At 35.8% G+C, this 26,475-nt stretch overlaps 1 protein-coding gene across 1 annotated transcript in view; it reads left to right on the top strand.

Annotated features, from left to right (window-relative positions):
- The window catches only part of dcc (DCC netrin 1 receptor), a 309,571-nt gene that overhangs the window by 175,331 nt on the left and 107,765 nt on the right, over positions 1-26,475 (top strand). The window contains exons 6-7 of the mRNA XM_066710967.1: positions 12,669-12,823; positions 14,041-14,161. Coding sequence (XP_066567064.1) covers positions 12,669-12,823; positions 14,041-14,161 — 276 coding nt within the window. The remainder of the gene's footprint in view (positions 1-12,668; positions 12,824-14,040; positions 14,162-26,475) is intronic.

Here is a 26,475-nt window from a genome sequence, read left to right as displayed (position 1 = left end):
ACAATAGTAACTCAATTTAAGCAAAAATAAAAATGTTTTAATTTATTCTTTACATTGCACTGACACAGACCCCCTCCCAGTCAACCATTTCTGAGGAATCTGACCTTTTCTCCAATTCACATTTTCAATGCATCTCACCAGTGAATTCATAACTGCACATTATACGTGTCATAAAATCGAAGCCAGTGGTGGAGCATTTTGACCTGCAGCATTGAAGAATGGGGTTGCAGCATTTTATTATGGAAATGTATTTGATGTCAGTCTGTGTCACAGCAGCAGATAAACTGCTCTGCTGTTGATGTGGGCAGGGGGGCTCCTTAAGCCTGCGTTGCAGAATAACTCATCAACCATTCCAGCGTAATACATTGTGAGATTCAGAAATTGCCTAATTGACAGTAAAAACAGAATTAGTTGTCACTTCTACTATATATGTCATACATATCACACATATGTAGCAGACATGCCATGACAACTACCTAAAATTACACCTTAACAGTGTGTCCTGCTTTAATGCAACAAGAGTGAATTAACTTAACACCTGATATCTTCTATTGAGGAGCATTCCTCCTTTTACTCTGAATGGTCTGAATTAAGTGTATTATTTGGTTTGTGAAAAAATATATAACCTGAAGTCAAAATGTATTCAAAATTATACTGCATTACTTTTTTTGTCAGATTATTTTAAATTAAAGTTTACATGGATATTGCTAGGATAGAACATATATTAAGGCCCTTGTTAGAGGAATATACACTCTAAAACATTTGCTTCCCAAGAAGTATTCAGGATGTACTTGAGGTTTTTCTTCCTCCTAAATTTCTTGATCTAAAAATGAAATCTTGAGATGAACACTTACAAAATTGCATCCATATGTTTCCTGAAAATAATATTTGATGTGACATTCCTCAGATCGGATTCTGCCAGTGGTGATTTTAAAGATATGTCAAAATGAAGGTCATTTGCTCTTAGGGTATATGCTAATGGTAGCATCAAACTGTGGTTTCATGGTCAGTTACATGTGTCACATTGAATTACTGAAAGATGTTTTACAGACATTTGTTTCCCCTTCATAATTTAACCCCCTGTGTCCTCCATAACCTTTTGGATCTCTTTATTTAAAGGTGTAGCCATTATGATCAATTACACTTTAAGAGTCAAATTACTAGATGGTAAATATGTATTTGCCTGAGGGTAATAATAATAATAATAATAATAATAATAATAATAATAATAATAATAATAATAATAATAATAATAATAAAACACATTTCATAGAAAATAAAAAACCTGTTTCAATTGCTTGATGAATACAAATTTCACCCCAAATCTATAATAAAATACTCTGCAATCATAATAAAAAAAAATCTATTTTAAGCAAAGCCCAGGAAAATAGAGGACAAAAAGTTACCCTTACCCAGAAGTTTTGTGGACATTTGTGATGCCTATATGTATATTTATATTTATATTTAATGATAATAGCTAGCAGAAAGTATACTGGATCAATTGAAATATAAAAAAACCCCATAACATAACATCTTTTGACTTTTGTGAAAGAATGATTCAATATTTGATTAATCAATTGTCATCTGCAAGTGGAAGAAGATGTGAGTAAATAAAGTATATGCAGGTGAAAAGACAAAGCTTTTCCAAAATGAAAGTTTATTCGCCAGTATATTCATCACTACAATTGTAATATTTTTCCAATCTCAACTGTACTTCATCGCTATGCCCAGAGAAACATACAATTTACAATAATAATAATAATAAGAATCTGTCAGAAATGGTTAGACTTCTTTATTTTTATTACCATACTTTTAACTCTGTACAATGTTCTCTCAGAACTGTTTTTCCCCGTTTTTCAAAGGGTGTTTAAGATAAGTATGCAAGAAAAGTGAAAAACAAATAAAAAACATACAAAAAAAATATCAGTTTTGTTTGTTTGTCTGTTTGTTGAGGGGTGGAAGAGGGTTACTAGCTGACCTACATATCTTTTCATTTGTATTTGTAATATTTTTCTCTTATAATATCTGTTTTTTGCCTCTTCAATGTAACTAAAGGCAGGCTCTAATAAGAAAGAGATTGATTTTCTGGGATTTTCCAAACAGAAGTGAAAAGCCCCCAAATGTCAATGTCACCAGCGGTGTGGCAAGCTGTCATTTTAATGCAAGATACCTTCCCATGGGACACTGGAATTAACACAGAGGAGCAGCTCTTTTAAATACATATGCCAGATGTTTATTTAAATGAAAGACATGAATATTTACATTTCAATGGAATCAAAAACTGATTAGGCCTGGTCATGTGAAAATGCCATATACACAGGCTTTGTTTTGTCATGTTAATCCACCATCTGAAAAAAGGCTATATCAACCTAATGTGTAATCTTTTTTGGGGAACCCATTCAGTGATGGCAGACGTGACACTTTCTTATAGAAAGACAGACCTATTTTCATATGCAAACGCACAGCATAAGATAGATGTTCATTCAGTGATGTTGTATACTGTACAATAAAGCTTAAATGCAAACTGAAAGGTGTTTTAGGCTAATATTAATCTTAACAGCCACACTCTCAATCATATACCATGAGGCATGTTAACAGCGTGTGTTTCTCCAAATGTGTCATATTTCTCCTTTGAAGTTCTGCAAAGTGCTGTCCTACACTACAGCTCTTTTAATTTCTGAAAATTATATTCCTAAAAAATACGATCACATTTTATGGTAAACATGACAGAATGCTCTTTCAAGTTAGGCAAGAGTGGAAATATCATCTAACTCTAAACTGATATATGTCATATACAGTAGAGAATGTAGGTTAAACCCTGAAATAGAAAATATCAATATTTGAAATACTTGTTTGATATGTTTACTTTTTAAATATATTTTGATGATGGCTTTCTCCTATAAGGTCAGTGGATGTCATAAGGATGGGAATGCCTGTGTGGTGAAATAGGAAAGGTTGAACTTAACTACTAGTATATTTGCATCTCCAGTGACAAAAAATAGGCAGGGAATGGACAAATTATTGTTCTAAACAGTAGGCCTAATGCATGCTTTCTCACCAGTTACTGAGTGAGTGGTTAACGTTCTCTGAGATCTGTTTCTAGTACTATGTTCCATCACCAGTCATTGGAAGTTTAATTTGTAGCCTCTAGTGAAAATGTAGAAACTCTACAGTTTAAAGGAAATCATTATGTCTTAATTAGTGTATATACCCCTGATAAAGTAACACTATGGTTAATGGCATATTGATGTGTATTGTGCTAATATACCACTAGAGAGAACTAAGCATATGCAAATAGGAAGGCTATATGTTCTTTCAGCCATGATGGTCTCATATATTTTTCAGTTCCTATTTTACAGAAGTATGGCTTTTGTATTTATGACCTTTTTTTTGTATCTGTGTCAGTGCATATTAATCCCTTTTTTATGCATATTTGTTGCAAATTGTATATTAGCAGTTCTAAATCATACTTATCTCATCAGAAATGAAAGCAGAGGCAAATTAAAGTTCTTTGGTAATAGATACTTGATACTCAGTTCATTGACAAGTTGAAAATCTGAATAAACAAAGTGGCCTGAGGCATCGATATCTTAGTTCTGAATGCAGAATTAATTTAGGTTGGCTGTATTCAACAAGGGAACAGTTAGAATCCATTTATATTGATTATTCTTATAAAGGTTTACATCACTTGACTTCAGGCCCAGCTATAACGATTGTTATATCATGTTTACATAAACAGTTTACCTGAGACAGTACACTTTTTGAAGTTTAATAACAAGATTCAGTTACGGTACCTTTTCATATACTTAACTAGTAGCATCCTTTACATTCAAAAGCTCTTGGAAATCTTTCATAATGTTGGGAGTAACAGTTGTGGAATACATGAATGTATGCATGAAAAATGTACAAACAAATGCATAAATAAATATATGCATGTCTGTTGACAGTAAGCTCTGTGTAGTTTAGCAGCATTTGTTTCCATGGCAGCCTCAAAGTTAGGGATATTTTCAAAGTATGAACAGACATAAAATCAAGTACAACACATTTTCCAATTATTAGGTTAAAGCTAAACATTTACACTTATACTATTTACAATAAAAATAATTAAAAGCAGCAAAGTAATATGCTACCCAAAACCAGACTGGCAATAAAGAATAGAAAGTGAAAGTATCTGAAGGAAATATGAAAACATAGGGCTAGACTAAATCAAAACATAAATTACAGAGTTGTACCCTATCGCATTTTAAGTTATAGGTAGTAGTAAGTGGTTTCTGCCAATAAATAAAAATGTGATAGGATACTGGTTTGTACTTTGCGATTTGCGATTAGGTTGATGCTTTGATTTGGTCTAGCCCATAGTGGAATTTACAAACACCTGTTAGTTGTGAATGTGGTACCTAAGAGAAAATTAACAGTTTGTAGGAATTATTAATAAATACATTTATTTAAAATGCTTTTACAATGAAGCTGCTACTTTCATCATTTTTATTATATACAGTGTATATATATATATATATATATATATATATACTCACACATACATATATACAATGACAGGGTGAGCTCTCCCCCGGATTCAATGTGCTGATCTGGGAGGATTAATCAACTGATTGGCCAGCGTGAGAATGCAGCGCATTGCTACCTCATGTATGGTTGGCCCATCAGTCAATCATCCCCTGGGCTGTCACCACACCCTTTTTAAGGAGACAGACAGAGAAAAACACAGTGATGCGCAGCTTGGGTTTTGGGGCAAAAGTTGTAGCACTCAGAGTTTTGCCTTTGTGAAGCAACATCTTCCCTCTGGCTTCTACTTGAATTCGTATTAAAGAGCCTTGAAAATGAATTCCAGGTGGCCTGGTAACAGTGATAATTCTTAATGTTTTAGAATCTCCTTAATCTAAATTGAACATGTTATGTGTTGTATTGTATAGTGCTTTATATATATATATGTCAATTGAATAAATATTCACTGAATATGTTGTAACTGTAATAATTTATTGAAACATATATTTTATTTTGTAACCTTAATAGTATTAGAGGTGTATAAAATATGCTGTCTGAATATTTGCTGTGTGATAATGGTCCCCAAGTTGTGCAGAGTTAATCAGCACGGGCACCCTGACTGGTCTGCGGCTATGCAGCTCCATACGCAACAAACTGCGATGCACTGTGTGTTCTGACACCTTTCTATCAGAACCAGCATTAACTTTTTCAGCAATTTGAGCTACAGTAGCTCGTCTGTTGGATCGGACCACACGGGCCAGCCTTCGCTCCCCACGTGCATCAATGAGCCTTGGCCGCCCATGACTCTTTCGCCGGTTCACCGTTTTTCCTTCTTTGGACCACTTTTGATAGGTACTGACCACTGCAGACCGGGAACACCCCACAAGAGCTGCAGTTTTGGAGATGCTCTGACCCAGTCGTCTAGCCATCACAATTTGGACCTTGTCAAAGTCGCTCAGATCCTTACGCTTGCCCATTTTTCTTGCTTCTAACACATCAACTTTGAGGACAAAATGTTCACTTGCTGCCTAATATATCCCACCCACTGACAGTTGGCATGATAACGAGATTGTTATGGCTGATCAGTGTATACCATCACCTTCCACCAATATTTATCCACTGCTGGATGAAGGCCTCTCCAAGATGTTTCCATTTGCCTCGTTCCTCTCTTTTACATTTCAGACCGGCGTATTTTATTAATTTATCTTCCCATCTTTTATGTGGTCGCTTCTAGGTATTTTTTCCTCTCTTGGAATATTTCAATTGTTTAATTTGTCCTTCTTTGATCTGTTCTTATTGATGTGTCCAGTCTATTGCCAAGCTTACATCTTGCCATGCTTCTTTGTGCCATCTGCAGTTTCTATTTCATTTTTGGACCAGGTGACCAGGTTTCACAGCCAAAAGTGAGTAAATGGGTAGATTTCCTTTCAACCAGGGTGATGTTTATTCCAGATGCAATTCATTGCATGTTTACTCTTCTTTTGATTTCTTTCATAATATCTCCATCTATGCTGATTTGTTGTCCAAGGTAGACATAACATTTTTAACATTATATTTAACAAAGCTGTTGAACATGATTTTTGAAGTCCAGTTTTCTTGCTTGCATCTTCACAGCAGCTCATAAAGTGTACACTCTTCAGGTGTTTTTGCAAATATGACAGTGTCATCGGCAATTTGTAAGTTGTTCAAATAAGCCTTTTCTTCCAAACCAAAATGTTGAACACTTTGTCAAGAGTTTCCATCAATAGTTTTAGAGAGATTGTCTCTACTTACTCCTTTACAAAACTTGTGTGTGTCAGTGTCCTGGTGAAGTCGGATTGTTGATATAGCATTGTTGTAGATATATTTAATAAGAGTTACATATGTTTCTTCACTGTTTTGATTTCTAAGCGGTCTGATGACTGAGTTGTTGAATCAAATGCTTTCTCGTAGTCAACAAAGCCCAGGCACAGTGGAAGCACATATTCTCTGCATCTTTCCAATTCTTCTCTGGCAACTTGAATATGACTCATTGTATTCTATCATTTTTTTAATCCTGCTTATTCTCTTGGTTAGGTAAAATCTTCTTTGTCTCCTTTCTTGGGAAGGAGAATAGAGGTTGCATTGTTCCATTTATCTCGTATTTCTTTATTTCTGAGACACTTTGTGAAAAGTTTTGCCAGAATTTTCTCCATTTCTTCTGCAGCTTCTTTTAGGATCTCCACTGTGATTCCATCATCTCCAGATGCTTTTCCATTTTTCGTCTTCTTTAGGGCATAGCCTACTTCTTCTATATTCAAAACATTTTTCTAAGCATCCCTTTACGGATCAGTAACCTTGATGTACGAAGTCTGTCTACATTGAAATATTTTTACATTGAATCACAGAAAAAATAAAGGAAAAGAACAATAATTTGTTCTTTTTCTTCCACTCTCTCTTTGAAAGTATATTTCTATGTATGTGTGTTTTTAATAATAATTATAATTATTATTGTTTTTGTTATTGATAGTAGTAGTATACACTTCTTGTTATGGTTATCAGTGTTTCAAAGATATTGAAAGATAATCTCCGCAGAGACGAGGTATTCAGTCAATGCATCTGTGTCCTTGTCTGTAAACAGTTTACCTGAGACAGTGCAGTGCATTAAAAATCAGAGAATAAGTATTTTACTTCCAACCAACCCTAAGAAGTGCAATAAAGAATGAAGGAGACATTCCACCCTTTTATTACAACCCTTAACAATGGCACACAAAAGTATGGTAACTTAACACTAGAACCGCCGAGATTTCAGACTACATACAACCGCCAAACCCACAAAATGTGCGGGTCCCTTATCAAACAGCTGTGTGATGAAAATTAAAAACAAAGAGTTGTATTAAACTTAATAGTTTTACATATGAACATCACACATAACATATTCAGGGCAGAAACACTGCATTTACATTTAAAATTAAAGTATTTTTATTTTTTCAAAATGAGCATATATACATAAATAAACATGAAAAAACTAATAAACTTTAAACAATAAACGGGTGTAGAAATCCATATGCACATATCCTAGCAGACTTATACAATTATAAACATTAATTACCAGTTATTAAAATAACATAAAACTAAAATATAACATCTTATGCAATGTGAAAGCACTTTGAAATAGCTCTGTCTGTCTGTATTAGTACAGCTGCTTACATCAATGTAGAAAATGCACTTTTCAACACCACAATGCCTTTGCAACAAGGGTTTAATTGCATTTAGTAACCTGGCAGTGTCTTTATTGGTGTGCCAGTGGGCAGCGCTGGTTCAAGAGTGAGGGACATCTTCTCAGTCCTGTATAGATGCTGAAATTTAGTGCCGACAGCAGTCTAACAGTTGCCAGTCCTACACCTAATACAAAATACATGATCAAACAGGTGACTGATCAAGGTATTGATCCAGAGACCTGGGTTTGCAACGTGATCAAGATTGAATTCCAAGGAAAGTTAGAAACTTGCTGAGCTAATCAGAGGATAGGCAGATGATAGCTATATGAGGTGCGATTCTTGAATTGTTTATATTTTTGTTTCATCTGGTAATAAAATAATGATAGCATATGAATATATGATGTGTAGAAATGTGTGTTTCTGCAGTCAACAAGATTACAATTCGTTAACTTTGACTAAACATCTTGTCTGCACTTATCAGCTTTTACAATCTAGGATGTAAGACATTACATAGTGTTTATGGTATCTCCCATACACGTGTGTAAATTATAAATTATAAATTTGTAAAATGTATTATGCCTGAACTGCACTGTATTATTGTATTGTACTATATTGCACTGTACTATTGCACTTTGTATTGCTCTGATAATGTGTAAGTCGCTAAGAAATAAATAATAATAAATAATAATAATAATAATAATAATATTATTATTATTATTATTATTATTATTATTATTATTATTATTATTAACTGACTGATTTTATGATTGCCAGCTTTATTATATTCTGTATAGCCTCCTGCATAAACTGTTAGTCTGGTGGTTGAAAAAGAAAGTATATATTAATTATTAATGTTAACAAGTTTACAGCTGAAATGCAATATAGGTATTTAATTTAAATATTGAGTAACATATAAGAATGGAAATGCAGGAGAAATTCACATTCACGGAGATATTTACTTTTGAATTGCAATGGCCGTGCTAGTGCTAAGTAGCAAGACACAGTACTTACAGAATAGGGTGATACTGACCTGCCTTTTCCTTTGTAATGTTCACATCATTCCCATTAAGGTTATGCTGAATGTTGTAAAAAAAATATATTGACAATTATGCCTTTCTCTGCCTCTCAGATGAATGCACTCATTCAAAGTCAGAGTGTCAATTCTGCTGGCTGGCTTTATTCCCTCTCTGTGGGGAGCAGGTACAATATTGTCACTTGTCAAAGTCCCTTTACGCTGGCCACATGGCATTAAAAAGGTGACTAAAACTAAGACACTTCCAGATTAGGGTGGACTGGATTCCAAAGGAATGGATTTCAATTCTATTGTGAAACTGTGCAAGGTATGGGATGTGTGTATCTGTAGAACAAGGTTCAAAGTCATGACTGTTGTAGCGGGGAGGCAACAGCAGAAGCCAGCTGAACAGAAGGCTGTAGATCGAAAATAATACATACCGTGGGTTAGAGCGCTAGCTAGCATATTTTCCCTAGCTGCCCTATGGCCACTACTTGGTTTCCCAAGATACTTGCTTAGCAGACCTTCCAGTCCAGCTGGCAGGCCGTTAGAGAGTGAATTTCAAACTATATTGCTATTTTACAGAATCCAAGTCAAGTCATCTTACCTGGCTTCACTTGACATCACTTTAGCGCAGTGAACTGAACCGAACCAGTCCTATCTTCAATCACCACAGGGCAGTATTACACTCGCTCTGATCTGTGCAGTCCAACACAAATTTCAAACTGGCAACTACTATATACATACTGTAATGTACATTAATGTATACTACTATATACATCACCTAGACATACGTTTAACTGAGATTGTATTTTACTGTGATGTTTTTTTAAATAAAATCTTTGTTAATATATCTAGTTGTTCAGACTGTCATAATATGTTGAAACAATGGGGTCACAAATGGCAGAACTAGTAATATAACTCCAGGATATAGTGCAGTTCCATAGTTCCATGTCCTAGTTGGTTACTGTAGCCAGTTCTCTGTAGCATCGCAAAACTGAAAAGAGTTTGCAAGATTGGCAGGGTTTCAGTCGGCTTGCTGTGTAAAAGCACCTCCTATGACTGACCAGACGTCTATGGGACTTGCCAGTGGGAGCTGTGTTTATCGTCTGGTTGGCACTTTAAGTGTTATTTCCATTCTGTTTTGCAGAGTGAAAAGCGGCAATCGGCCTGACAACACAACACAACACATGTCTCAGAGTTGAGACAAGTTGAATAACCTATTTCATATTGGAATCCTGAGTGGGCGGGAGCGAATGGGGATCTGATAACAGATAATTAAGATTTAGTGTTCTCTTTACCATCCCAATTTAGTTTTGTAACTAACATGTCTCAAGGCTAAAATTAATATTCAGAAGCAGTGGACTTAATATGTCTGGTGCAATAATATCAATTTCTGAATGTGGCCAGATTTGTGTGATGAGGAGGAAAAAAAGTTATTTGCTGGGACTTTTCTTCTGTAGATTGAATAGTCCACTACAGTATGGGAGGAAGACAGAGCTTGTACTTCAACAAATCTGACAACTAGGCTTTATCCCTGCAAGCTGATAGAGGAGGTTTGATGAAGACCAAACGTGGTCCAGAACTGGATTTAGAGTCCCTCACACTCAGATGGGAAATATTAATTTTCAGAGATCATAATGCAGTGATTCACAGTCGACATGTAGATAATATTCTGAAGTTACTTACAAGTCAATTTCTTTAAATCAAGAGTTTTTGCAATTAATATTTAATGAAGCATGATACTCTCTTTAAAGCATTAATCCACACTTCCACTCCTCGCTCAGTACCGTCACTCAGCTGCTACTTTATTTAGGTGTGGGGTGTACAGTCGGCAGAATCTATATTATTTACAATTTACGTTATAATATTATTTCAATAATACAAAAGTAACCCACTGTATTCTGATACCTATTTAATACACATTCCCAAATTCACCATTAAAAAGGTTGAACAGGCGTATTGATTATGTCTCAGCTTCTCCAAACTCTGCTCTGCCTTTTAATTAAAAATTTTACTCTGTGTGTTTACATCATTTTTATTAATAACATATTATGTTGCTGTTTGTTGGGGTTCCCCAGAAAGCTTGTGCTGAAGTGTTTCATTAGATTGTCAGAGCAACTGAATTTGATTTCTGTTAAATTTACTTTTTTGTGATCTACTATCTTTAAAAAAAAAAATTGAAATCAGCATTTTGTACTGCTGATCTTTAATTAATTATGTAAAATTTGAGCTGCTTTCATGTTCTTCCATGCTGGAGTTTCATACATCTCCAAGGATGTAATTATCAAACTTTTAGAATGTGTCCCATCTTCTATTTTGGTAACATCTTCTTAATAGGACTTGGCATACATGGAATGTAACACTTTTGACTTTTTACCTCTAAATATGTGAAAATGTATTTAAGACAGAACTATTTTGAATTCAATAACTCTCTGGAATGAGATAAGCTACTTTTCTTCTTTGAAATGAAAAAATGACATCTGACATTCTGATATACCCTTTTTATCTCTATTTCACATACTTCACATCCTATTTGCTTGTTTTTATTGATGCCTAGTTCTTGGTTGTATTAAGAGATCTGCATCTCTTACTCCTTATTCTAGCCAACCCTATTGTTAATATTACTCTTTGGTGGTGGTTACATGCTGGTAGAAAGCCATGACAGTAATAGTAAATTAAGGTGGTCCAGCTGGATTACACTTTTTGTGTTTTGTTTAATACTGTATAGGTCCAACAATTCCTGCTTTAGACCTTTATGTTGTGTTGTGTTTATGTTTGTTTCATTTGTATTCAAATATCAGCGAAAATTATGTAAAGTTGTAACCAGACATAACCACCTTAAATAGGTCATAAAAGTACCTCTACTGTCATGCCTAATTTATCAGCATGTAAACACAGCCTTCAAGGGCATTTTAAAACCTTGTTGACATACTTTGGTTAATAATGGGGTTGGTATGTAAATATTTTATTAGCGTAATGCTCTATTGCCTAACAGGTATCACAGAGACTAGTTCTTCTATGAGTTTGTAATAACAAAATTACAAAGGAACATGATTGAGACCATCCATTAAATATCTAATGTCCAGCTATGGAAAATCCTCAGATGTTTTTAGCAGTATCAAAGTGTTAAACTGACATGGACATGGCAGACAATTAAATGGTAATAATTTATGAAAGTTAATGTGCTTGCTGTCATGTTTTGTAAGTTTAATCACTTTATAATTAGCAATGTTATTCTTGCATGTTGAGGGCATTTTTTAATTATATCATATGTCTTTCCTGCCCTTATCATTGTAATGTCTAAAGCAATGTTTTAGCTTTTAGATTAAAGATTAGACTTTATTGTCTGCCAATTACAAAATAAGTCAATTGAATCCTGTTTTTCCCTATTAGAAAAAATACAAATAAATCTATTGACCATCTGTGAGGATGTTGTTTTTTGGAGCTTGGGGAATCTGCTGCAAAAAACAAAAATGCAACAGATTTTCCTTTAATGTATAACATAATGTTTGTGGTTAATGGACAGGTTTACGAATAACAGATCCCGTGTAGGAGAAATTATCCTCCTTTCAGCTTCCATTAATTTAAGCCTCATGTTATAATAGTTCCTGTGCCTACCACATTATAATATAGTTTACCCAATCTACGAAGAATAAGAATTACTAAAAGAATAAGTACTTATCTGGGTTAGCAGGTAAAGTGAGTAAAATAGTTCTAAAAGTAAGAAATGTATAGGAATTTAATATTTTTAGCTTTTGGGAATAACAGCAGGCATCAGTTTGGGATTTATTCATTTAGTTTGATTTAGTAATTGATTCTAAAGAACTGGCAAGCTGAATAAAAAGTACGAAAACATGGTGGTATTTTATAAGGACCACTTGTGCTCTTTTGTGTTTCTTTTATGGAAACCGTTTATTTTAAATGATCCATTGATTTATTTACTAAATGTGCTGTCTTTCTTTGGATTGCAGTGCCTCCAAGGTTTTTGAATTATCCATCTAACCTGTATGCCTATGAGAGTATGGACATTGAGCTGGAATGCGCTGTGACAGGGAAACCTCCGCCTACGGTCCGTTGGGTGAAGAATGGAGAGGTTGTCATCCCCAGTGACTACTTTCAGATTGTGGTAAGTGCAGAAGTATGCAACTGAAAGCAGTCAACCAAAGGAGTCCCACTTTTTGTCCCACTTTTTAAGTGAATAATGAATATAGTCATTATATTCATTATCGGATTCAGTATTGTAATGATTAAAAATCTTGAGTGCTCACATAAACACTACCATAACACATATGTATAAGCTTCTATATACAATTAGAAAGCTATGTTGCATTTAATGGTGATACTTCAGTCCTAATTTTCTTTTAAATGCCCTTGCTTTTATAAAACTTTCATAACATTGTCTTCACCTGAACTCTGTTAAAAATGAAACTATGAATGACATAATACAAAATACAAAAATGTAATAATGAAAAATGTCTTTATGAGCTATTACTGTAATGTAAATATGTCAGACTGTTATTAGGTATCCAATCTGCACTATGGTGACTGATGTGTGACATAGATGTCTTTCAAATCTTCCAAGCTCCTCTGCACTCTGGAATATGTTACAATAAGATAATACCTACCAAGCAATAAATAACAATAATAATAATAATAATAATAATAATAATAATAATAATAATAATAATAATAATAATAATAATAATTATTATTATTATTATTATATATATATATATATATATATATATATATGTATGTGTGTGTGTGTGGGGGGGTTTCTGTATGTGTTTGTTTAACAATTTATGCAACCCCATTTAATTTGTTGGTCAAAAGTGATGATGTTAAGTATTGACATATTCTTTATGAGCCAGTTTTAAGGTTTTTGCCTCAGTTTTGTTGTATACCTGGCTGCTTTAAAACTAGAGTATTGGTTCAAAAGACCCTGTCTTGACAAACTGTAAGCTTGATCCACTCTTTTTTTAAATTAATTGTTACATCTGCTTTCGCTTAATTTCTGTATTCTGTATGATGAGCTGTTTACAGTTCAGAAGATTGAGTCCATTTTCATTCTGATAACCTCAACAAGACGACACTGGTCTGCTGATGCTGTGGGGATTTAGCCTTTTCAGTCCTTGAATAAGAATAAATGCCCTTCTTCTAAAGATGTAATCATCAGAACTGTTTATCTGAGATTTGGCTTTACAAGGACAATACAAAACTTTGTATTCATATGTTCTAAGGTCATATTCACTTAATTTCCAATATCAGTTATATATTATTATTATTATTATTATTGTAAACCAATACAAGTAAAAAATACTAAATGTCTCTCTTTAAATACAGGGTGGAAGTAACCTTCAGATCCTGGGACTGGTGAAGTCAGACGAGGGCTTTTATCAGTGTGTTGCTGAGAACGAGGCAGGCAATGCCCAAACTGCTGCCCAGCTCATCCTTCAGGAGCCTGGTAAGATCCCTTTCCCTTTTCAATGTTAAACCAGCATTGTAACACCAACATTCTCAGTTTCACTCAGTTGTGACACACTAAGAGGAAAGACCTGAAAACCAATGGGAATATTAAGGCTGCGGAATTCATGGAGGTCCACGTGACATTGGGCTTTCACTCCGGCAAAGCCCCCCGTAATTTAATCATTCTGATCAGATAGATTGGTAGAAATACAGATAGTTAGGTAGATAGTTAGATAGTTTTTAATTGATTCAGTGATTGAGAGGCTCACTTTGAAATGAAAACCAGGACACAATGTAGCCCTCCAGGAACTGTGTTTGAGAACCTGCTTTAGACTCCTGCGCACCGTTCATGTGTGTTGTAAAGGCTGCAGGGTGTGTTTCATCCCTCAGGCTGCCAGGAATGCAGGAAAGATCCTACGGACTGAAGATCATAGGTTTAAACCAAGGCTTAGTGCCTGAAGTGAGGCCTGTAGTCAGAACTCCCTGTCTGCAGCATGGAAATGAGTGGGGCATTACCACTACTGGGTGGAGTGGAGTAAGGCAGGAATATGCAGATTTGTTCTCAGTACATCGTAGTGTAGCAAAGTTTTAAATTCACAGAGAGTTTGAACAGATTACAAATAATTTCTGTAACTGTAACTATATACATTCAGAAGTCAGGGAGTCTGAACATCTGAGAGGAGAGAGAATGGTCTTCTTGAATCATCAGCATTGTCTGTTCGAGGACTTTTTTGTTTCGTTTCACAAATTTAGACCTTGGTGTTCCTCATGTCATTAATTATGGAGAGAGCTGCTTACTTGGAACCAGATACTAAGTTGTATTCTCAATTGTATTCATGTCCCTCTATATAGGCTATATATATATATGTGTGTGTGTGTATATATATATATATATATATATATATATATATAGCCTATATAGAGGGACATGAATACAATTGAGAATACAACTTAGTATCTGGTTCCAAGTAAGCAGCTCTCTCCATAATTAATGACATGTATATATGTGTGTATATATATATATATGTATATATGTATATACATAGAACATCTTGATGTTTATCAAAGAGTGGCTGGTATTTATTCCTCATTGATCCCTTTATTAATTAATTAATTTAATTTGAGTTATTAATTGTTTAATTGTTTCACATAATTGGGAAATATTTTAAAATTAATTACTATTAATTGCGGTTTGTGTTGTACTGATTGCCAGTTTAATGTTTAGATCAGTTTAACTAGCCTGGATAAAAGGACATCTGTAGGCTGAGAACTGAATTGCAAAAATGTTTTTGAAAATGTATAGGCTTATACACAGTGGTCGAAATGGGCCGGTATACAATCGTAATCCATACCGGCACATCTTAAAAAATACCAAACTTATTCAATTATCACTTATGCTTCTTGAAGTACATTAAATCTTATCACAAATTGTCATCAATGTGAGTATCCCTGTAGTACAAAAGGATTTGCAGTGCAGGTATAAATCTGGAATTAGTCAGTGCAAACTTCAGTTTCAATTCTTAAGATCCAATTCTATGAATGCCCTATTATATAAGATGAAATTGGACTGCCTGTGTGTGCCAGTTATTGAAAAGCTTTGAATGCTGTACTGTTAACAGTGACAGAGACATAATGCATCATCTATAACCTGAAATCTCCAAAGTGAAACCTAAACAGAAACCTAATCTGGTAAGAGAAGATTCAAAATTATCGTCATCACTGTCAACCATTTTTCTGTTAAAGGTGTTTCCAGTTTCCTGTTCTTAGAATAAAAGTAATACCAGACAAAATGAATAGGAGGTTAATTGGGAAACCTGAATCAATCAAGACTAAATGCTTGATGCTGAAAAATAAGTGCTAATGGATTGTCAAGGTAAAGTCAATTAATGCAGTTTTTTTTAAAACATGAAATATATCCACTGTCTACCTGTCTAAGCAGGCAGAACAGCTCATGTGCCAAAACATTGGAGTCACAGTCTTTTGCATGGATTAAGTACAAAGCTTAACATTTACCTTAGTGCAAATAAGACACTTAAAAGGTCAGCGCAGTGGGTAAACTATGCATCAACAGCTGCTGCTGAGGTGCTGACAATTAGGACCTTAACCTCTGGACCACTTAGCCTTCTGAATTAAAGAGTGGTATAAATGCTTGCATGTCAATGGTTAGCGGGAGTTTATTTGGCTTGCATCAACACTGTTGCTTATTATAACGGGCCATACACTAGTGAATATTAAATTTGGTTAATCTACAACTACTCTTTTCCTGTCTTTCAAAAAGGAGAAGAATGGTATTTATTAATTTAAGATATATTTTGTATAAGGGTATTTTGTGTCGTACTCTATTTTAAAGTAGGGTGATTTCATATACAAGCTGGTTTAGAGTGTAATCTCCTCCTCAGAAATGATGAATGTATCCATCGCAACAGTCATGCTGTAATTACAAATTTCAGCTGTTCATGATGTTATGTAAAGAAAACGCACACTTCATTCTCCTCAAGGAAGTAAATAAATACAGAAATGCATCTTCCAAACAAGGTTCCAATCAAGGGAGATAAAATATGAACTGTACATTTCTGCTGATGAGACTCACATATTAACAAATGGATGAACAGAATAGTAGGTTTCTCTAAGAAGACAACGTGACCTGTTAATGTAAGGATACAAATTTGTCAAGACATTGCAGCTGTCACCTGCGCCACTGTTCACACCAATGATTGACTGATGCTGGCTTCAATACCCACAGACTTCTGCAGGAATACCAATTGTTATACAATGTCTGGCTCTTTAAATCTGTCCCCAGCTCCCATGACAATTCGGGAATACTTTGACTGATTCATCTTAAAAGTTTAAAAATAAATGTTTGGTGTCAGGTGGTTCCAAATGGAAACTGTGAATGTGAAAAAACATTGGTCTTTTAATCATTGGGTAGTTAATAAATCTGTCACATAATAATAGGTAATTAAGCTGATACTTGCAGTACTTGTGACACCATGGGACTAGTGGGTAAGCCATGCATCAACAACTGCTGCCGAGGCTTTGACAATAGGACCTCTGGGTAATAAACCTATTTCCTTAACCCCTGGACCACTTAGCCTTCGGCATTAAAATATGATGCTAATGTAGAACACTCACAGATTCATAGTAGCTCATTGAGGCCATGACCAAATAAATAAAATGTTAAGAAAAAAGATATTTGTAATCTTCTGATTGCATGATTATATATTTCAGTGTCTCAATATTCTCCGTTATCTTGTGATCCTGAGATTACTTATCTCAGGATCTAAATAGTACCAGCTGTAATCTCAAGATCAAAAGATGACAGCTCAGGATATCACAAGCAATCATCTTGCAATCTCAAGATAGCAAGTTTAAAATCAAAATCCTTAGATGAAGTATCTTGTGATCGTGAGATATCACCCTCCCAAATGTTTATCATTGCATTGACCTTTCCCGGCAAAGTATCCTTATAGCAAAGCACAGAATGTATTTAGAAAAATTTTGTACCATTTGAGAAAATATCCATGTTTCTATATATACTTTTCTTTGTTAGCAGTGTCTTGTCTTTCATGAAGACTGTATTTCTCTGTCCTGTTATACAAATATGTTGTGTGTACTTTTTCCAGTCCTTGGAAAAGCCATGATTTCATATTTATCAGCATCCTCTTACCAAAGTGCTGTTGGTACCACCTGTTATGATGTAATGCATTAGATTTTTATTTTTTTTAAATAACCCCAAATCTTAAAGGGATTATAATTTAATTTTATGATTTGTTTAATCATTTACTCAGGGACCAAATGATATTAACATGTATTATGATTATTACATTCATAACTTCAGGAAGCACTACTTACAGAGCATAAGACACACAGAATTGTCACAGAATCTGGTAAAAATGAAATAGTCACTCTAGTGAGGGGATCTGTTTGACAATATCATTGAGTCTAAGTTTCAGCAATGGAGGAGGCCTGGGGAAAATGTATAATTTTAATTTTTTTTATTGAGAGTTGGGGATGGATTGCAATTTGATATAGAAATCTTGAGGCTCGCCATGAAAGCAAAAGGTTGCTTGACTGGTTGCTAAAATTTTCTGCTCGGAACAAAACGATAGCCGGCTGTTATGACATAGCACTGTTGATTCACGGAGCACATCCAAACAACAACAACATAATAAATAGACTATATATCATGTTCCTTCCAAATTTGGATAACCTAAGAACTAAAGCAAGTATTATGCTATCAGCCATAACAGCAAGTCCAAGCTGGTACTCATGCCTGTCCTGTGAAAGATGTGTTTTCAATCAAAAAGAGTCAGGGGGTAAACTAAAATACATATTCCAATGAGAAGAACAGCAGGACACCACTGTAACTGTCAATATCTCCCTTTGGGGATGATGGATTATGCTTGCCCTGATTTTTAATCGCTGCTTGAACAATGAGAGCCATTGTCCACTAGGATGATTGAAAGGCTGGTCTGTGCAGATGGCAGTCAAACTTGTTCTGAACGGGAAGTAACTAAAAAGCTTAAATGTGAAAAAGAAGAACATAGCCTTCACCGTTTGACATTTTGTCACAGAATGATCTCCATATAGCCTGGGCCCAGCATGGGGACTCCACTGCACAGCTGTTCACTCGGGCCTAAGCCCAGGCCTCGGGCTTTGGGTTGCCCCTGACAACCCCAGCAATCTGATCCTCAGTGATTTCCACACAATGACCTCTCATGACAAGCATAATAAAAGACAATGAAGTTAAAGATCTAGAGCTTCATTAAGAGTAATGAAGACCTAATTTTTATTTATTTTTCTCCAAAGGGTACAGGGTAGTCTTCATGATGTTTTCAATCAAATAATCCTAATTACCTTGGGGAAATAGCAATAACTGTTTTGAAAAGCAGCTGATAACTGTAAACAGATGTAAAGTCTCTTTTGCTATTGTGAAACATAGATAGATAGCTCCTTGGGTACGTGGTTTGTTTCTATGCCTTTCTTTGGAAAATGTAATAATGCAGTTCAGCACCCCGCCCCCCCACCGCCCCTTCAGTAATTCAGCTGTGACCATTTTCCAAACATGTATCAGAACATCTGCTAGCCCTATTTATACATTACAGCACTCATTACCTGTATTTGTAGCACAGCAGCCTGTCCCCTGTAAAATTATAGGCATAGAAGAAAAGCCACTGATCTACACTATATGTTTCTTTGATGCTGCTCGCGGCTTGACCACTTCAAGGAAACATCAAAAAAAGGTGTGTTTTAAAGCTGTGGCATTCACAACCCTTTTCCATATTAATCAATAGCCACAACCATCAACACAGAGCATCTATCCCTGGTCTGTTTTTGCTTTCTGCAGTTTCAATACCGTGGAAGGGATTTGATGTAATTACGAAGCTCTCTTCGTTCATGCCAAATATGCAATCTGCTATACCAAGCCATTATTACCAAGCATGGCTTTTTTCCCATCACATTACAATGTCACTATAGGATACTGCGGCTTCAATCAATTATTTTCATGTGCTGCTTAAGCAGTCTTTGAAGCCGAATCCCCTTTATTGCACACAATACAGAGCGAAGAGCACAGAACCGTGCCGGGCCCAGCAGACACAAAGGGAGAGGCTGAATACCACAACAGTAACCAGGGTATATTTTTAGTTAACATTTGTAGGATTTCATTGTTAATGCAGTTTAGGAAAGGGAGGTAAATGGTCTGAACACAAGTCCTCTTTGGTGATCATTCAAATGTCCAAATTGCAATTATTTAAAGGTAGTTTTCTGTGATTTTTCTCCCCTCTTTGGAGACTTCAATGTAATGGCGCCATCGTTTTCACTCCACACCAAACGTCTCTGCTGTGGCCATAAACCTGGATTTAAGCTGTTGCAATACATGAAGCAGTGGAGCTTTTATTATTAACCATTTACTTGATGTAACTGTCATGCTGTATAAGGCAAATGGTTATTGTCACTCTAATGTCTCTTATATATCAGGCTCAGTTGTTTTAGTGTTTGAATACACATGCCTTGAAGCATAAGGGTGCAGATGTATAGTATCTTATCATTTGCTACACAGATTGGACACTTTCAAATGTTGCATGTTACATTTACAGGTAATATACAATTGCTACCATACAACAAAACCATAAAACAATATAATATGTATAAATACGCACAACGCACTCCTTGTGTGTCGATATGCACAGTATTGAACATATATATTGTTTTATTTGATTCTCATTTTGAAGCTTAGTCAACACTTGTGCATTGTAACCACATGAAGTGTCATATGAGAAAAATAGGAAGCAATACTGTAGATTGTGATTCATTACATTGTTATTTTGAGTGTATGATTTGCTTTCATTAAGTTCATAACTAATTAAGATGTTTGAAGGCTTGAGATTTGTTTTGTTAGAATTACATTTTCTTTAATACTAAAGAGAACTTTGATCCACAAAGAGAGAAGGATGAATTAAAAAAAGAAAGGAAATGGATATATTTTTCAACAACCATTCTATGATGGTAAGGAAAAGCATTGATAATGTATGTAGCAATTTACAGAGCGGTTGCTGGGCTCTTAAAAGACAGTGGCATTTTCGCATGACTGTTTGTGAGTGCAGCTCCCAGTGGCCCTCATACAGTACTTATAACCCAGAGCTGACCTGCTTACAATTTGAAGTATTCTGTGCTTACAACATCCATCCCAATGTATTCTTGCTCTTTTATTGTTTAATTTGAAACGAGCACCCTTAGCTTCAGTTTCATTCCTTTGAAGTCTGCTGCCTGAATGATTTATACACAACTGAGCTTTTAGCATACGATACATAACTCCATTTATATTCTATTACTTCATATTGTATTAGCCGCAATTGGGTCTAATCCAGGATTTTAACCTCTTTTCCTAACGGTGTAGGTTCCCAGACCCTTCTGAGACTCAGTTCAAGTAAAAATCAAACACCTAATTCTGAGATGTGTGTTAATGCAATGAATATGTCCACACAGCAAGTTAAAATAGATAAATTCAACAAGAAATACATTAATAACATGCTCATACCCTTGAAGTGATAGAGAAAGCACCATCAAACACAAATCAGACACAGGAGCTGCTAACATTAAGTAGTGGTTGTAAATATTTCTGCCTGTAGGAACTGGGTGTCTGGAAGCTCAGCACTAATTGTTTCATAAAGGAAAGGGAGAAATGCACTCCTAATTGTGAATGGTTTGCTGGGGGCGGTGAAAAAAAATGGATTTGCTGCATCTTCCTAGCTTCTTTGCATCCCTTCTGGGAGCCTCTTACAACCCCCTCTGGGTCCCTGCCCACAGTTTAAGAGATGCTGTTTCAGGGCATTCTCTCTCCGCTCATTCAGGGCAGTGAAGTAGGAGGAGCAGCAGTCTTTAGGCATTGCGCAGTCCATTGAGCCAGTTCATGGGAGGGTTTGCGCTGCCTTCAGTGCAGAAGATGCATATGAAACAGCCCAAGACTGCTAGAGGGAAGCTGCCTGTCAAGTCAAGCAAATCGAACTCAGGCACCGGATTGGTAATTTATTGTACATCTCTTTCTTGTGGTGGGAAGACGGGAAAGAAACAAAAAACCTGTATTTGATTACAACAGCTAACAGAGCGAATCTCGATCCGCTCACCATACCTCCCCCAATGTTTTGTCTTAAACAGCACAGCAGACAGACTGTAACATTTTGACCAGCATAGTACCAGCACAAGAATCAGTTCTTATCTGGTGTGGTGCTCTGTGATAATACCCAGGGGTTTAAGATTGCCATAACATTCTCTTTGTGAAATTAATGGTGCAGGGTTTTTGTTGTTGTTGTTGTTTTCATAATTGTTTCTTTGTCTTTAAATTCAGATTTCCAAAGATGTGTTCATTCAAATGTAGGATTTATACAGTGCCATATGACTATCTTCCTCCTAAATCAGAACTAAATAAAGACTGATGGGTTATAATATGCCACTGAGTATTAGGTCTAATTACTGCTCTCTTACATGTTGAGTTGCTGCCTTTCTTTTTGTATGGAAACATAAGAAGTATAATCCCCCCACTCACTGCCACTCCTACCTCTTTGCTCTCTGAGAAACACATGCATATGCGGTCTACATCTAGGCAATAGTCCCACCATTTCATCCTCTCATCAGAAATCGCTAAGACCCATGATTTATGTTCACCTCTTGCTGAACAGCACATAAATATGCTAATTGAGGAAAGCCATTTATCAGATTTACGAGAGGTCGTGAGGCCAACCCACACGGTATCTGAAAAGACACTTGCTGGTCCATGGCTTGCTCAACATCACCCTCTGCTGTGCATGGAGGAGATATGGCAGAGAGCAGGTAGGCCCCACCGTCCCTGCCAGCACTTAACCAGAAGCCTCTCAGCCCTGATCCCCGTCAACTGGGCTTCTCCTGTATCTGTTCTACTGGAAAGAGATGTTTAAAATCCTGTTATGTAAAGCAGTGTCAAGGCACATTCAAGTCTCCTCTTTAAACATGTGCCCCGGTTCTCATCTGTCAAATCGCTGTCTCGGTTCAGAAAGCAACGTGGAGCACCTTCTTTTTCTCGAATTTAATCATCACTGCCCAATATGCAGATTGTTATCTTACAGTGATGCACGGTCTCATTAAAGCAAAATGACAGCTGAAAACATTTGAAGGTAAAATGCTGTGACAGTCAATCAGCCATAATCTCTTGTAGTGCCCCTAAAAATGGACTACCACCCTGCAGTGTTTTTTGCATTTGATGCGTGTTATTGCAGAAAACAGGTTTAAAGACTTAGATATTTCCTTCCCCACAAGGGACTATAGAGAGTCGTGGGATATTTATTTTTTAAGAACCTTTTTTTCCTTGATGAAACTTAAATCTAGTTCTTGTCTAACTGTATGTGCAACAAAAGTATGCATCTATCTTTAAAAAAAGAAGGATGGAAGAAAAAACAAAACAAGAAAAGGAAATGCTGACTTTGCATACTATATCAGTTACACTCACCTGGCTGTTACAGATTTAGGATTAATGTAATGAGCAAAAGCTGATTTAAAGACAGGCTCTTTTAATTAGGTCAACAGAACCACATCTATTTTATTCAATAAAATAGACCTCCACCCCCAACTAATAATTTTAACATTATAGGAGCTTAGCCTTCCCTGTTACAAAAACATTCCCCTCCCACCCCTTTTGTCCTTTCCCTCGATTCCCCATTTTTATTTTACATCTGTCAGATCAGAAATGATAAGAGCAACCCAGGCTGTCTCCTAAGGGAAATTGGAAGAATTTCTTTAGGAATGCAAATATCTTATCTCGGAGTGACAGGATAAAATCGTCTGTCTCCATAGCCAACTTCTCTCTCACGCTCTCTCTCTCTCTCTCTCTCTCTCTCTCTCTCTCTCTCTCGCACACACACACACACACACACACACACACACACACACACACACACACATATTTTGCTATCCACCTTTATATTTCCTTTATTTAAACATTAATTATTGAGCTGTGTGATCCTGAGATAATTTGAAAATGAAATTCTTGCTGCTCTCAGGGATGAATCCTGAGAGGTGTCACTCTCATCTCTCTCCCCAGTCAATGTGACCCGCTCCCGATTTAATTGTAACTGGGAGTCTGGGATTCCAGATGGCAACTCCGGTGTATCGTTTTGAAGGCTTTTATGCCTTTGTGTTGAAGGGTCTGATTTACAATTATAATGCCTCTAATTCCTTCTCTAAAGGAAATAGCGTCTTGCATGATCACTGCACACTGCAATTTTGAATGCTATCCTATGTATATATGTATTTATTTTTTGGTTTTTGTTAGCAATCTTTATGATGAAAATAAACAGTTTATGCACGTTCATAGTAGTTCATATAGATATCAGAATCCTCCTTCAGCAAAAACAATATATATTTCATTTTTACAGGGGGAGTCTCTTAGGGAAAAGCTCTCATTGAAATGCCAAATTCCTATCTTGCAATGAGCAATCACATTATCACGAGTGTCTATACATTAGCCTACTTATTCCCAACTATCAAATATCTCTGTCTTTTTGTGTAATTACTCCTGCACTATTACCCAATCTGTTCCCCACCATTTTGTTTCAATATACATAGTGGTTAAGTTATTTATTGTAATTAAACAAAATGTTATAAGCCTTACAACTGTGCACCAGTCAAAGAAGGAAAGCATTTGTTTATTTGTATTTGTCTTGTACTTTCTTTACAGTCTTCTGGGGAGGTTATATTTGGGTCAAGCTTAACTTATAGGCTATGTCCCAGGTGGAGGAGAAATAGACAGATGTGAAGAATAAAGCTTATTAGATAGACTGAAGAAAAACTGTTTGTGATGTCAGTTGGCAGCACATTCTTTATGCCACAGTCACCAGTTACGTGGTGCGCCGTGAGGGAAATGAAAGGAAATAATAAAAGGGAAAACTTGAGAAGAAATAGTGCATCCAAATGTTTTAGACACAAAGGCTTCTGTTAACATTCTAAAACAATGAAAACCTATACCCATGTGAAGAGCCCAAGGGGGACAAATAAAACATTGAGAACTCCAATAAAACACAGTCTTGAGGCCAAAAAACAGGTGCAAACAGGTGCAGTGATGTACGTTTGCTTGGCACAAAGCAAACCCTAACTCGTTGCACATATGGCTTTTTGGGTTAATAAAAATTCTGCAATGCCTTAAGGGGACTAGCTTATTTTTTTTTTTTTATATATATTTATGTTCTATCTCCTTCTCGGGGAAGCTGTTTGACAACTGATGTAAAAAAGTAAAACCCACCTTTAGGGCTCTACACACACAAGACATAAGTAAATTATGTTCAAGTCTGGAGCTAGCACCTATTTATTTTGGAAGCATTCATAGTGCTGGATAAATGTGAATGGAATTAATACTTGGTTTGTCACATGTATGTCTTACAGGGTTGTCGTTACACAATTGCAAAAAATCGTCATGAGTCATCACCACCTGTTTTGTTGTATGGTGAGCGAATGCATTATTCCTTCTCGAAACCACAGTTTGAAGGCAATTCCCCTTGTTTAATAAAAAGAAAGCTGAAGTCTCTTTGATTCGATTGCTCTCCAAAGCAGCTGAGAGCATCTAACCTGCCTGAACTCCAGAACAGACAGTATTGCAGTGCTTTAAATTCTGTGGCGGACACTTTCACCTACAGCCTCCTGTAAATGAGATGCACATCATAGCCTGACTTCCCCCTTGGTTAAGTTTGTTTAAAAATAGCAAATACATTAACGCAATGTCAGTGTTGCAGCCAGCCTAGTCAAGTGAGCCAGTTGTAAATGTTTGTGTTAAATCAAAGCTTCTCGTTTTGCCTGCAAGCCCTGGGACTAGCCAAGTTCAGACACTAATTGGCAGGGTATCAAACAAAAGTGGTGGCTGCCTGAATGTTAATGAAATTGTAAGGACTTGTGTGAGATGATCTTCTTTTGGTGATACCAGTCAGGCAGTCTTTTCCCAAATGGATAAATTGCAATGACCTTTCAATTTTACTTTTGATAGCTATCTGTAAATAGCTCTTATTTTATGCAGCCAGTTCAACCATGACCCAGTTGTTCCATATCTGCGGTTGATTTCACAGACGGCTGTACTGTTGAAATTAATCCCAGCTATTGTTGTCTTTAGAAATAGAAATAATCAGAAAGATAGATAGATAGATAGATAGATAGATAGATGTTTATATAGAGATGCATATATAATAAACATACTTTGCAATTTCTCTTTCTTGTTAGAAATAAAATACAAAAATGTCTCTCTCATATATACTGTCCCGTCTTTCTGTTTACTGTTTTTAGTTGACAATTTGTGTTGCTCCCTCAAGAGAATATACATACTTTTCAGGGCAATGAAACCAATTGAATAATCATGTCCTAATTAAATTGTCAGACTGTGTGCCAATTGTATGTTTTATGCATTTTGAAGCAGAGGCTTGGTTTATAAAAGGTGCAAGGTTCCTTTCAATATATACCAAAAACATACAGCAAAGATCACCATGTCAGTCCCAACATTTTAGCATTATTTTGAAAATACCAGATTGTTCATACTCAATAACATGAAAATATACGCTCCAGAAAACTAGCTAGTGTATACAAGAGTACTCCAACACATCCTACAGAACATAACAATTTTATTTGCAGGAAATCCCCCACCCTTTCATAATACTCAATCAAATATCTGATAGTTAACATAATCCAGGAGAATGTTTATTTGAAAATGAGCAAGTCTGATTACTTAAAATAAGTACTCCCTCCTAAGATATTAATGCAGGCAAACACCTGTACCTTTAAGTCATTAAAACCATAGGGGCTGCT

The sequence above is a fragment of the Amia ocellicauda genome, chromosome 8 (genome assembly GCF_036373705.1).
Source record: "Amia ocellicauda isolate fAmiCal2 chromosome 8, fAmiCal2.hap1, whole genome shotgun sequence".
NCBI lineage: Eukaryota > Metazoa > Chordata > Actinopteri > Amiiformes > Amiidae > Amia > Amia ocellicauda.
Note: the sequence above shows the minus strand (reverse complement) of the source record. Positions and strands in the feature narration are given on the sequence as shown.